This window comes from Emydura macquarii, unplaced genomic scaffold, assembly GCF_026122565.2.
Source record: "Emydura macquarii macquarii isolate MOO-44397 ecotype Brisbane River unplaced genomic scaffold, CSIRO-AGI_Emac_v2 contig_2473, whole genome shotgun sequence".
In the NCBI taxonomy this organism is placed as follows: domain Eukaryota; kingdom Metazoa; phylum Chordata; order Testudines; family Chelidae; genus Emydura; species Emydura macquarii.
In genome coordinates, this window is record NW_027132610.1 from 11,882,491 (window position 1) to 11,896,381 (window position 13,891).

Below are 13,891 nucleotides of genomic sequence, written 5' to 3' on the forward strand. Positions count from 1 at the left end.
TCCATTTGGAGAAATTAAGTACAGCTGTGGGCCAGCGGGGTTTCGTTTGTCAAAAGCGTGCATCTATGCCTGGACCACGGGACACAAACATCGACAGCCATGTGCACTCAATGGCTCTCAACTAAGAGTTTCTAATATTACAGTAGCTGTCTGGGACCTGGGAAGACATCCTTCCAAACAATTTAGCTCCTGGGTAGCAAAATAATGGTTTTGCCCCTGCCTGTATGGCAGATACAGTGTTACGCTCACCATACAGCCATGGATTAGAGCAATAAAAAAAATAAAAACAAAAAAAAAACCCTGAAAAAACAGGTGGCTTTTTAAATTTTCTGGTTAAAATCACGGCAGGGACAATATACAGAGCATGATTAAAACCCTAATTTTTGATGAGGGGAGCAGTGCCTCTGCACTTTGGTTTTCCCTCTCCACCCAAAGTCCTTTTCCAGGACTACCACAAGGCAGGTGTTCCACACTCATGAAGGGTTTGGCTGGGGCACAGCAGAAGCTGTATGTGTCACATCCCCCTCAGGCTAAGAACAAAAAGCTCTACAAATAGAAACACATTAACTCTCTGGCAAGGGTGGAGCTGTGAGCATCAGTAGCTAAGTGTTTATATAGTGCCTAGCACAATGAGGTCCTGGTCACTGACGAGGGCTCCTAGGCGCTGCGGGACTACAATTAAATAACAATAACAGGGAGCCAATGTCAGTATAGCAGCACATGAACTATCCTTGCTGTCAGAGGGAAGTAGGGTTCTGTGGAATGGGATTTCTGCTCCTCTGTGGTACTTTGAGGCAGAGTTACCCATGTGTTACCCACATACAGATCCCTAATTTATGCTGGCATTGTTTTTTCTAGCCTCCCTCCATTGATGAGATGCACTGATAGATTTGGGCCTTTTTAAATTTTGTGAATTTTCAGTGAGCAAATTGACCCCTCCTGGAGGATTTTCTGAGAGAGAAATTAAGCCAGGTCTATATCATTTATTTTGAAAAAAATACAGATTACGCCTGTTTAATTGACAAGGACAAACAAACATCTCTTAAGATGGGCCACTACTTTCAAAACAATAATCCACTGGTGGTTTAAGATACCAAAAAAGAAACAATGGATGTTGTTTACCTGCAAAGAGGTTCTACAAGGTCCTTGTCAAGAAAGTCATGATCTTTCTTTACAGCTGCAATGTCGATAGGAAACTGGGAATCTGTAAAAAGGAGACATAGTATTAAACCAACTATTTTTTATTCACATGGGAACAGTTTATTTCTGAGATGCACTGCATGTGTTTTATCCACAGAAATGTATATGACCAGAGCCATAACTAGGTATTTTAGTGCCTGGGGCAAGCAAGCATATTTGTGCCCCCTACTGGGTTTCTTCTGTAATTTTTCTGCCCCATTTCCCCCTCCCCCCCCCAGCTTTGCGGCTTGGGCTGCTGCCCCGCTCACTCTGCCCTGGTTATGGCCCTGATGACTCATTTAACTTGGCCTTAGTTGTTTTGCAGTATGACATCCATGACCTGTTCGGCCAATTCACATTATTTTACTATTTTATATTAAAAGTGGCATTGAAAGGCCAATGAATCAAAGAGATAGCAACATGCTTGACTCTGGCTATAAGAAGATATTAGATGGTTAGCATTTCCACCTGATCACTGTCCCAAAAAAATGAGATCTCAGAATTATCCCAACACTTTCATCAGCCATATAGGCAGTAACGCCATCCATTCCCATCCTAGCAAGTTAGTAAAATATTTGCTAGACAGATTTTACTGTAGAAATGCTGTAGAAATGGTTTGACTCTCTTTTTAATACAACACACAATAACAAAGAGTTCAAACAATGGGTAACTCAAGCAAGAGATGAGAAGTGAGCTGACCATGGCAGTCACCCCAGATAGTAGCCTGAAATTTAAAAACAGGTTGGAAATGCTGGAAAAAAACAGTTACTAACCTTCCATAACTGTTGTTCTTCGAGATGTGTTGCTCATGTCCAATCCATGCTAGGTGTGTATGCGCCGTGTGCACTGTTGCCAGAGATTTTTCCTTCAGTGGTATCCATTGGGCTGGCTCCAGCACCCTCTGGAGTTGTGTGCATATGCGCTAGTATAAGGGGCGCCGCTGGCCCTGCACCTTCTCAGTTCCTTCCTGCCAGTACCTCTGACAGCAGGGTAGAAGAGCGGGTCGTGGAATGGACATGAGCAACACATCCCAAAGAACAACAGTTATGGAAGATTGGTAACCATTTTTGCTTCTTCAAGTGCTTGCTCATATCCATTCCATGTTAGGTGACTCCTAAGCAGTACCTCCAGAGGTGGGCTCGGAGTTCATGGACGTGCTGATTGCAACACTGCTCTCCTAAAACTGGCATCGTCACAGGCCTGTTGGGTGATGGTGTATCGGGGTGTGAAGATATGAACTGACAATCATGTTGCAGCTCTGCAGATGTCCTGGATTGATGCCTGTGTGAGGAATGCTGGGGATGAACCCTGGACTCTTGTGGAATGAGTGGTCACGATGGCCAGAGGCGGAACTTTCACCTGCTCATAGCAAGCTCGGATACAGGTGGTTATCTAGGATGAGATTCTTTGGGATGACACAGGTAGCCCTTTCATCCTTTCCGCTACTGCTACAAAGAGCAGCGTGGACTTATGGAAGGGCTTGGTTCTTTCGATATAAAAGGCGCCTACCTTCCAGTGTATGAAGCCAACATTCCTCAGTGGTCTTGTGAGGTTTTGGAAAGAAGACTGGTAGAAAGATGTCATGGTTATTGTGGAATTGCAACACCACCTTTGGTAGGAAGGCCAGATGGGGGCACAGCTGGACCTTGTCCTTGAAGAACATTGTATAAGGGGGTTCCGAAGGGGTTTGATCTCAGAGACCCTTCTGGCTGAAGTGATCGCCACCAAGAAGGTGATCTTCCAAGAGATAATCAGCAGGGAGCATGATGCTAATGGCACAAAGGGGGGCCCCATGAGACTCAGCAGGACCAGGTTCAAGTCCCATGATGGGATAGCTTTGCAAACCTGAGGGTAGAGCCTTTCCAGCCCCTTGAGAAATCTGTCCATCATCTCGTGGGAGAACACTGATCTGCCATTCACTGAAGGGTGAAAGGCTGAGATGGCTGCCAAGTGAACTTTAATAGATGAAAGAGCCAGACCTTGATGCTTTAGGTGGAGCAGATAGTCCAAGATGGACTGCACAGATAATTGGGATGGAGAGAGATTCCTTTCGGAGGCCCAACAGGTGAAAGGTTTCCACTTGGCCAGGTAGGTAGCCCTGGTGGAAGGCTTTTACTACCTAGCAAGGCCTGCCAAACCTGATCTGAGCAGGCCTGCTCCTCAGGGTTCAGCCATGCAGCCAGGTGCAGGGCAGTGAGATTCGGGGGAAGCAGTCGGCCGTGGTCTTGTGAGATCAAGTCAAGGCGGAGTGGGAACGTGAGTGGTGCTGCCGCTAAGAGGTCCAGGAGCGTGCTGAACCAAGGCTGGCATGGCCATGCCAGTGCTACCAGGATAACCTTTGCCTCATTCCACTTGATTTTTAGGAGAACCTTGTGAACCAAGGGGATTGGAGGGAAGGCCTACAGTAGATGGTCTGCCCACGAGAGCAGGAAGGCATCAGAGGAAGGCCTCACTGTGTCTGCAAAGTGAATAGAACCAATGGCATTTCCTGTTTTGCCTGGTGATGAACAAGTCCACCTGGGAAGGCCCCCACCTCTGGAAGATGACACTGATGACTTCCAGGTGAAGGAACTGCTCATGGTGAGAGGAAAAGGCTCTGCTGAGGTGATCCATGAGTACATTTGGGCTCCCAGGAGGTGTGTTGCCTCAAGATGAATGGCATGTTTCATGCAGAAATCCCTCAGCTGAGGGGCTTCCTGACACAAAGCTGAAAACAGAGCCCCTCCCTGCTTGTTCATGTAAAACATGGATGTAGTGTTGTCGGTCAGGACTTGCACCACTTTGCAAGAGATCTGGGGAAGGAACACTTGGCAAGGTAAGCATACTGCCCTGAGTTCCCCAATATTTATATGTAGGGAGAGTTCTTCTTGGGAGCCAAGGTCCTGGATCCTGATGTTGCCAAGGTGGGCTCCCCACCCTATGCCTGACACATCCAAGACTAAATCGACCAATGTTTGAGGGGCAGCAAAGGGTACCTCCTCCATTACCAATCCTGGGTCTTTCCACCAGGTCAGGGAAGTGAGGACCTGAGGTGGAACTGTGAGTATTGAGTCTAAGTGGTGTCTGCTCAGAGTAGACTGACACCAGCCACATCTGGAGGGGCCTGAGGCACAGCCTTGTGTGCTGCATCATGTAAGTACATGCCACCATGTGACCTAGTAGCTTGGGGCAGATCTGAGCAGTTGTTATTGGGGGAACATTACCTTGGATATCAGGACCAACCTAGTCCAGAACTGGGCCTCTGGCAGCAAGAATCTGGCTTGGGTCAAGTTGAGCACTGCCCTGATGAATTCTATTCTCTGAACTGGGACCAGAGTCAACTTTTGCTTATTTATCAGCAGACCCATCACCTGGAAGGTGTCATGGATTGTACTGATGCTGTCCCGTCTCTGAGCCTGTGATCGACCTTTGATCAGCCAGTCGTCCAGGTACAGGGTAGACTTGCATGACTTGGCACCTGAGGAAGGCTGCTACAATTGTCATGTACTTTATGAAAACCCACGGGGCTGCTGATAGGCTGAAGGGAAGAGTGGTGAATTGGAAGTGGTGATGAATCACCACAAATATGAGAAATCTTCTGCGGCTACTTCAAGTCGAGGGCAGCATACCAATCTCCTGGATCCAGAAAAGGAATGGTGGAGGCCAAGGAGGCCATGCAGAACCTCAGTTTCTTGAGATATCTATTGAGGTTACACAGGTCCAGGATGCCGGAGCCCCCCCTTTGGCCTTTGGGATTAGAAAATACTGGGAGAAAACCTCTTCCCTCTCAAATGTTTAGGAACTTCCTCCACAGCCCCCATATGTAGGAAGGACTGCACCTCCTGGATGAGAAGTTGCTTGTGAGAAGGGTCCCTGAAGAGGAATTAAGATGGAGGATGGGAGGGAGGGGTAGATAGAAACTGAAGGGTTTATCCAACTGTCACTGTACTGAGGACCCAACAATCCTATATTAAGGATGCCCATGCCGGACTGAAGAGCAACAGAGGGTCCAAAAATAAAAGGGGAGGTGGATTTGAGACGGTGACCGGTACAGTGGCACACCTTCACAAGGCCTGCTTGGGCCTGCCAGAGAGTCTCTGTGACCCTGACTGGGAGGCTGAGGTGGATGGGAGAGGTTGGCACCATTTGTAACTTCTCCCGTTTCTCTTATAGGGCTTCTGTCTAGGAGGTGCAGAGAACTGAGGAGGCTGCTGGGTCCTGAAGTGCTTCCTGACAGCTGATGGGATGTAAAGGCCCAAAGAGTGCAGGTTGGTCTTCGAATCCTGCAGACTTGTATCCGTCTGCTTCAAAAAAAAAAAGAGGAGCCTTCAAAGAGGAGGTCCTGGACAGACTGCCAGACCTTGTGGAGGCAGGAAGACTGGAACCAAGAACAAACGCCTCATGATGACTGCTGAAGCCATTGTTCTGGCCACCGAGTTGGCAGCTCTGGAAGCTCCAGAGCTGCCTGGAGAAACGTCCTGGCCACATTCTTACCCTCATGTAGAAGGGTCATGAATTCCTGTCTCGCCTTTTGTGGCAGCGAGTTTTTAAGTTTACAAAAGGAGTCCCAAAGATTAAAATCGTTACCTCCCAAGCAAGTCTTGCTGATTGGAGATATGTAGCTGGAAGCTACCTGTTGAATAAACCTCCCAAAAAGATCTAGTCTCTATGCGTCCTTATTCTTCAGGGTAGCGCTCAACTGGCCCTGTCTATCTTATTCATTTGCTGAAGTGACCAGCAGGGACCATGGGGGGGGATGTGTGTACAGGTATTCAAATTCACTCGCCGATACGCAGTACTTTTTCTCTGCCCTCTTTGAGGTGGGGGCCAGAAAAGAAGGCATTTGCCACAGGGCCTTGACTGGTCCCAGCACCGCCTCATTGATGGGCAAGGCCACCTTGGAGGGAGCTGCTGCAGGCAGGATGTCAATCAGGATGTGTGTTGATTCCTTGAGCTCCTCAATTTTGAGCTCCTCAAAACCAGACCCAGGTTTGCCGCCACGCACTTCAGAAGGTCCTGGTGGGCTCTGAAGTTGTCCTGAGGAAGCAGGTTACTGGGTCCTGCAACAGCCTCACCTAGGGATGATGAGGAGGAGGTTTGCACTGGAAGAGGGGCTCTTTCCTTTTCTTCCGCTTCCACCACCTCCACTGAGGCCATCTCTGGGGCGTTGGCACCGGGGTCGGTACTGGAGTCGAGATCCAGTGCTGAGTAGGATGGGGCAGTAGTCCACCTCCCTGAAGCCACCTAGAAGGAGCGGTGGGAGGAGGGGCCCAGTACCAGAGGAAACCCCAAGGGGTTCCAATACAGCCATTTATCGACCAGTGACCCATTGGCCAGGTGCCAGCCGGGGGCGCTGTGCTAAAGTCCGGTGGTGCGTATGTTGGATAGTAGTGTTGTGCCCTGGGTGGAGCAACAACTTATCCCCTGGATTCCAAAGAGGAGTCATCCTTTGGGGACCACGGTGGAGCTGTCCTGACTTCTGCCTCCACCTTGCGCCAGAGTGCCGGGGGCTGGTGCTAAAGCAGTGACCACCACGCCGAGACTATGGCCAGTTTGACTCTAGAGGGAGCTGTGGGTGCGAGTGCCGGAAAGGGGCCCAACCGCTCCCTGTTCCCTTCTGGCTCCTGTTGTCTGGGCTGGCTGCCCTCTCAGCATCGGTGGTACTGGAAGGGAGATGAGGTCCTTTGCCACTTCCTTCAGCTGGCAACACTAACTCCATCCAGTTCTGGGGCAAAGATTGAACTGATTGCTGTCCTAGACTTCCATGGAGAATCACACAAATGTGGGAAGCTCCATTTAGAAGATTTACAACCAGCAGCACAGAGTGTTTGCATATTCAGATTAATTTCATGTATATTTTTTGTTTTCTTTACCACTAAATTTTTTTTCTTGGATTTCTGAGTGTCCCATCTCCCATCAGTGTATTAAAAGAACTGAGCTCTTAATATTCACCCTCCTTTTCTCCCCTTTCCTCCCTTGTTCTTCCCAATTCACTCATTAGGATAAGTCTAACTAGAAGTTATGTCTAAATTTAGGCCCTGATCTGGCAAGCAGCTCTGTGCATGTGAAGAAGTTCATCTGAGCAAAGCAATTTGCAGAAGCAGGACCTTAGATTTAGTATTGTGAACCCCAAGCATTCAACATTATGAGTCAGGCCCCCCAAATCATCAGATTAATGAGAGTTAAAAAAACCAATACATTCTGGGTTCTTTTTATTTGCCTCCTGGTTTTTTAACTTTGGGGCTCATTCAGGCCACATTTTCAAGTTTTCCTCTGCAAACATGAGGGCTAGAAACTTAATTTTTTTAAAAATGAAAGCTGAGATTTTCACAAGACTCCAGGAGCTAGAGATCTAAGGAAAATCGCGAAATATTACGAGATTCAGGATAAAAATCACAACAGCTGGCAACACTGACTGTAAACTATTTAGACCAGGTCTGTGTCTGTTGAGATGCCCAATACACTTTAGGAGTTATAGAAATAATAACAACATACCCTCATAGAGCTGAGCATATTGTGGAAATCCAGCAGCTCGCAACCAGTCGCATGCTTCCTTTGCTTCGATTTCTGAAAGGTAAGAGAAAGGAGAATAGGTTCATCCTAGATCCATGGTGTTCTGTTTTGCATCAGGAGTTATTTTAATTACAAGAAAAAAAAACAAGAGGACTTAATGTTCCTTTTGAGTGATTATAACACTTTTAAATGTTAACAGTTATTATCATGTGGCATCAAATAAACAGATGTCTAGGGAACATACCCACCTGCCTCAGAGGGCTGTTGGGGTTGGCACAACACTTTGGAGATGTCAAGCACAATGGGCCAGATCGTCATCTTAGATCAATGCTAGGGACAACCGTCTCCACACAGAGGGCTCTTCAGCCAGCTCTGAGGCATCATTTCCCATTCTTCACTGGGACCCTACAGAGGGCACTTTGCATGGTCGAGGGTGTGTGTGTGGCGGGGAGAGATGGAGATTGGGCAGGCTGGGAGTGGGGCCAGAGGGAAAGCACACCGTCCCTCCTCTGTCCCCACATATCTTATAAAGGAATGGCAACACAGACTTGGGAGTATTTCCTGTTCCACGGAGCTCTCCAGGAGTCCTGGGAGCCACGGCACAGCTCCAATATAGACATGCTGTCAGGGAGCCACACCAGGGACCAGAGACGGAGCAGAGGAATAGGGCCTTCACAGGGATGGCCCTCATGCCTAGGAGATCATCCGCCAGGTTTGTGGGCAGGCCCAACACCCTTTTGTGTGTGTGTGTGTGGGGGGGGGGGGGGAAGGGAGCAGTGGCCTGCCCACTTGGTCAGACAACATGACCCACCCCCAGAGTATTTCTTGTGGGCGGTGCTAATCTGCTCTATATGAGTTCTAAGCAGTCATTAAAAATGGAATTTAATAAAAAAAAAATTATGTCAAATATAGGACCCTATATTCAAGCATGGGCATCTCCAAAAAAATCAAGAAAGGCCTTGTACCTGCAACCACACACGCAAGTATTCCCAGTGAGCTCTGGGTGACTACCCACATGAGGAAATATTTGCAGGATCAGGGACCCAAGGGATAGGCAGCCACATCCAGCACATTTGCAAAATCTGGATGCAAGTTAGCTACAGGGAGTAGATTTCCATGCTCATCGCCATTTAACATGAGTGTGCAATCACAGGGGTTTGGCACATGTGGATTTTGTATATGCAAGTCAGGCAGCCATGATAAAAAATCTGACCCATACAACGTCTATTAAAGACAGCAGAGATGGTTGGACTGGAAAAAGAAAAAGAAAAAAAAAAAACCAGACTGCAGTTCTTTGGAATGTTCTGCTATGAATGCTAAAACCAGGTTCCACGGGCAGACACTGAGCCAAATTCACCCCTGGTTTAAGTCTCTTCAAAAAAATTGTAACATCCTGGTTGAATCTGACCCATTGAAACTCATTAAACAGCCTGCTTGGGAAAATGTGTGTTCCTTTGAGCATACAGTACAGTATGTGACACAGACACCTTTTTCCTCCTCTGAATATTGACTCAGACCAGTAATTATTACAGAAATATCAATTTGGGATAAAAGGACTGCTTGTCGAAAGCACAGTTTCCCAAAGATGATTAGAGAGCCAATAACTGGTCTGCAAGGTACAGCATCATTGGCAGTGCTGCAACTGTTTCTCTGCCAGGTTGTTTTATTTCATTTGCTTGACATTAGTTCATGTCACAGCCAAAAAAAAAAGAGTGTGTAAGTACATTGAGTTCTTAGCACTGCACAAAAGAATGAGAGGCTTGCTAACATAAAACAAGGCTCTGATTGCTGCACATCTGCATGCCGAAAGTGTACTATCCCTATAATGTTCCAGTGTGACAGAAAAGTAAGGGTTGTTACTTTTTTTGTCTGTTTGTTTGTTAAATACAGTTTCATGAAACACAAATGAATTGATCCTCTTTGAAAATATACTTCACAACTCACCACAGCTGCATAATCAAGTTTCATCTGCACCGGAAGAACAAATAGCAGAAGCTGTGTGTAATGGAGAAAACTGCAGCTAGTGTCCCTATAGGCGTCTCAGATTTCAATGTGTTTTTGAGTTTCTACTCCAAATGTGGCCTGCCAGGAATTTTTGTGTGGCCCAAGTGAGGGCCATGTGGTCTAAAGCACAGATGGATGAATGATTGCAAGGAATATCTAATATAGCAAATTTTGCCTTTCTTTCTCTTTGCAAATTGTTCACTTGCAGATTGCAATTTTCTTGAATGCATCCATTATTCAGAAAGATTGGCAGAATCATTTCTTGGTCTCTCGCTCCTTTGTGAGCAGCTCAGTGCAAGTATTCAACATACAGTCTGTGTGAATGATCGTTTAGGACATGAGGGGCTAGACTGTGAATTTAGATGCAGCCCTGAAGAAGGGGTGCATAAACTGCACCCCCCAGGAACTATCCCAGGGAGAAACTAGGACTCAGACACCTGCAATTCCTCCCCTGCTTTCTTCTTGCTCTGGGAAGGGAAGAGGTGGTAATTTGCTGATGGCCCGACCCAGCCCAGCAGCAAATTATGACACCAATCACCCCAGCTCATTTGCTCTTGCCAGTGACACCAAGGATCCACCATTCCCTGTTCCTCTGAGCCACTCCCCATTACCTGCTTCAGGAATGCACAAGCAGGCATGCAGCACCTGTTTGCTGCTCTGCAGGGGCAGAAGAGGGAGTTCTTATTCCCCTTACTCCCCTGGATGGGTATAGAGTCCAAGATATCATCTAGCCCATGGCACAGCTCAGTTCCCTTACTGAACAAGTATAATGCTTAGAATAAGTTCTCTTGTGCAAATGCTCTCAGACAGCAGATTTAACACTCATTTTCCATGAACATTCTCTAATATTTGCTTAAAATTTGCTGTTTCTGTTAATTTTTTGGCTAGAACGTTAGTGAAGACTCCCCTGAGAAGGGGTGAGCAAAGCGCTGCAATGAATTCATTAAAATGTCAACAGAAATTTGTAGAAACAATGTTTTGCAGCATTGGCCCAGCTCCATTCCCACATCCAGCCTCATCTCTACTGACTAGCACAGGTGAGAGAACCAGGCTGCAGCAGCTATGCTATGTTTAAAAGGCAGAGAGGATCAAAGCTAGGCAGGAAAAGACAAAGAAACCCTGGAACCTTACATAGCAGTATGAATAAATCGGATACCTAGCAGAAATTAAAGACTGGGGATATGTGGGGGTGTTTCCTTAGAAACAAAGCTGGAAGTTTCCCCCATTTTATGTAATAATGGATTCTTTCCAGAACGTACATTTCTCTGTAAGAAAGCCTACTTGGGAGAGGCTGGCAGGTGCTACGAAGTGAGAGGCAGCACAATTCTGCTGAGTTATGAGAGGCCAGGTGAGTTTCATTAGCTCCAGTCCCCAAGTATAAAGAATCTGCATGCCCCTTTCTTGGGAAGGAAGGACTAAGGCAAGAGGGCTGTCAGGGGACACCTTTAGAAACAGCCAACCATCAGGAAATTCAGGCTATGGTTTATGTTTGGTTATTCACAGATTGAGAATAAAGGAGTTTTGAATGCTACCCCTGTGCATATGCATGCATGTGTGTGTGCTGTGATGAGGGGGATGGGACCATGCCCATTTACTTTATTTTCTGAAGAGAATCCATTAATAACATGCTTTGCAGTTTTCCACACAAGCTTGTCTTTGACTTGGCACTGAGTAAGTGAAATAGTTAATAATAAATAATGATATAATAACTTGGCCGCAAACAGTGACCAATGTAAATATGTATCTAACATTATTTTTTGAAAGAACTAAACTTGAAATAATCATGCAAATTGACAGGAAACAAGTTTCACTACGTTCATATGTTGATAGAAAAGGAAATTCTGTCACTAAAGTCTTCAGCCCTGGGATTAAACTCCTCTATTAATCCACAGAACAGGTATGTCTTCAGCTACAACAATGAAAGTTTCTTTTTAGTGTCCTACCAATATGACTGTTCTGTTATAGGGGTCTGACTCTAGGAAGAGAAGGTAGATCAATCTTCAGGTCCATCAATCCTAGGCTTCTTCACTGAGTGCCAGCTAACAAAAAGGCCATAAAACAGCTATCCAATTGGAACTACCTTTGGTCACTATCAACCAACGCTACAAAGAACAGATGACATACAGGTGAAAAATTTCTACCACAACTCTCCATGACACGTAGTCACCAGTCATTACATTTGAATTTGTCTACTCTTTAAAACAAACACAATGAAACCACCAGGCCTCTCCTCCTTTGCGTGAGAGGAAGTGGGAGAACTCCTGAATCTCCCTCTTGAAGAACATTACCTTCTCATGAAAAAATAATCCAAATAAATTCACTTTTCTGCTAGGGACTTCTGAACAATACCATATCATAGACCATGAATATTGCCTACCAATGCCTAGCTACTTCACTCCCTTCTTTGCTATCCTCCATCTCTCTCTCTCTTCTGCTTCTCCACTTTCTCCTTTATTCCATCTACAACTTTTATTTAACCTTAAGGTATTAACTGGGGCAACCCACCAGATCACAATAATAAACAGAATCAATAATGTGGTAAGTAGTCACTTTGTTTAGTATGCTTTGCTTATGGCTTGATAATATTAATTCTTCCAGTGGGCTGAATTAATTTTGTTTCTTTGCCATCAACAATTGTTAATTCACTCATATTCGTTTATTTCCTTAACATTTTTTTTTAACAAAAACATTCTCTATTCATCTGCATTGGGAAGAAATGTGGCAGCTACAAAAAAGGCACTACAGCACTTTATCGTATGAAACAAGAAGAAAATTCTATGCAACTCAAACTGCAAAGGGGATCTACTAGATAGATTGAGTGCTAATATTATATAAATTGGAAACTGTCAAGGACACCAGCTTAATACTCTCTTACAGAAAGTAGACTGGTATCTTTAATGGTCTGGAATGATGAAGAGCTCAGTTTTGCCTTCCTTGAAAAATAGCATTTACGATAGCATATTGCCTTCTTACAGAATTCGAGAGCACTGGTTCAGTACAGAATTAGTGGGAAGAGCGCCCCCCAATTGTGCTCCAACACCACTACCTTTATATGGTCAGCCGTACAAATAGTGAGCAAGCCTAACTCTGCTTACCTTTTGAGAACTAACATGGTATTAACACGAAGTGGGATGGATGTAGGTATGTTTAATCCTACCTGTTAAATCTTTGGAAGTTATAGAGCTGCACATGTATGTCCTTCTAAAAATGTATTTTAAAATAGTATGGAAATGTGAATTGTTAAGGATTAAGAACTCTAAAATAAAATAATATTTTATTTTTTAATAAGGAAGAAGTATTAGCTAATACATAGAGATGGGGTGAGAATCAAATCTCTTGCGGTTGTTTCCCAGCATTGCCAATGAATCACAATATGATCTTGACACATCACTTTAAGGCCAGATTTTGAAAAGTAACCTCTAAATTTGGTTGCCTCTGTTTGGGGTTTCCAACTTGGGCCTTGTTTCCAGGTCTGAGTACCGATAACTCCAGCTACTGTAAATTGGAACTGCAGGAGCTCAGAGCCTCTGAAAGTCAGGTCACAGCGTCTCAAGAGGGGAGCCCAAAACTAGAGGACAGTTTGGACCTTCAACTCTATAACTCAGTTTCTCCAGCTGTAAAGTAGGCTCAATAATACCTAATATTCCTTGCATAGGTGCTGCACGCTTACATTAACAAGTTGAAGAACATGTTGAGATTCTTAGATGAACAGCACTATAGTAGTGCAAAGGAATGATCTATGTTATAATTTGAATAAAAATTGGAGAATGTCTCCTTCAAATTACATTAAATGTGTATTTTCCTTCCTTGAATTTCATACACATCTCAGGAAATTGACTAACTATGATCATTATGTAAATCATTGTTAGCAAATCTAACAGAAAACAAATGTAAGACATTAAAGTAGAACAAAACTTTTGAATTACACAAGGAAGAAGTGTGTGATGTAAATCCTTATCACCATATTAATTACTGCCTTCACATTTATACACTTCATGCTCGGTAGACATTCTAATTACTTGTAGGCAATCAGATATAAGTCAAAGAAATGCTTTATCTATATGAGGCTGTCTTCACACTGAGAATTGATATTAAGCATCAAGACCTCAGATAATATTTTGGATTACAGTCTGAGGGATTCATAAACAAAATCAGTTCTTGTTTATCATAAATTAATTTTCAATGAATTAATTTTGTGTAGTACCAAGTAAGATGG

The 13,891-nt window shown here is 44.8% G+C and overlaps 1 protein-coding gene across 6 annotated transcripts in view; it reads right to left on the reverse strand.

The window, feature by feature from the left end:
* STARD13 (StAR related lipid transfer domain containing 13) overlaps window positions 1-13,891 on the reverse strand; it is a 375,055-nt gene that overhangs the window by 38,499 nt on the left and 322,665 nt on the right. For all 6 annotated transcript variants that reach the window (XM_067562980.1, XM_067562975.1, XM_067562979.1 and 3 more), the window contains 2 exons: window positions 7,654-7,725; window positions 1,123-1,204 (listed from right to left, as the gene is read on the reverse strand). In XM_067562980.1, the coding sequence (XP_067419081.1) occupies window positions 1,123-1,204; window positions 7,654-7,725 (154 nt within the window). The remainder of the gene's footprint in view (window positions 1-1,122; window positions 1,205-7,653; window positions 7,726-13,891) is intronic.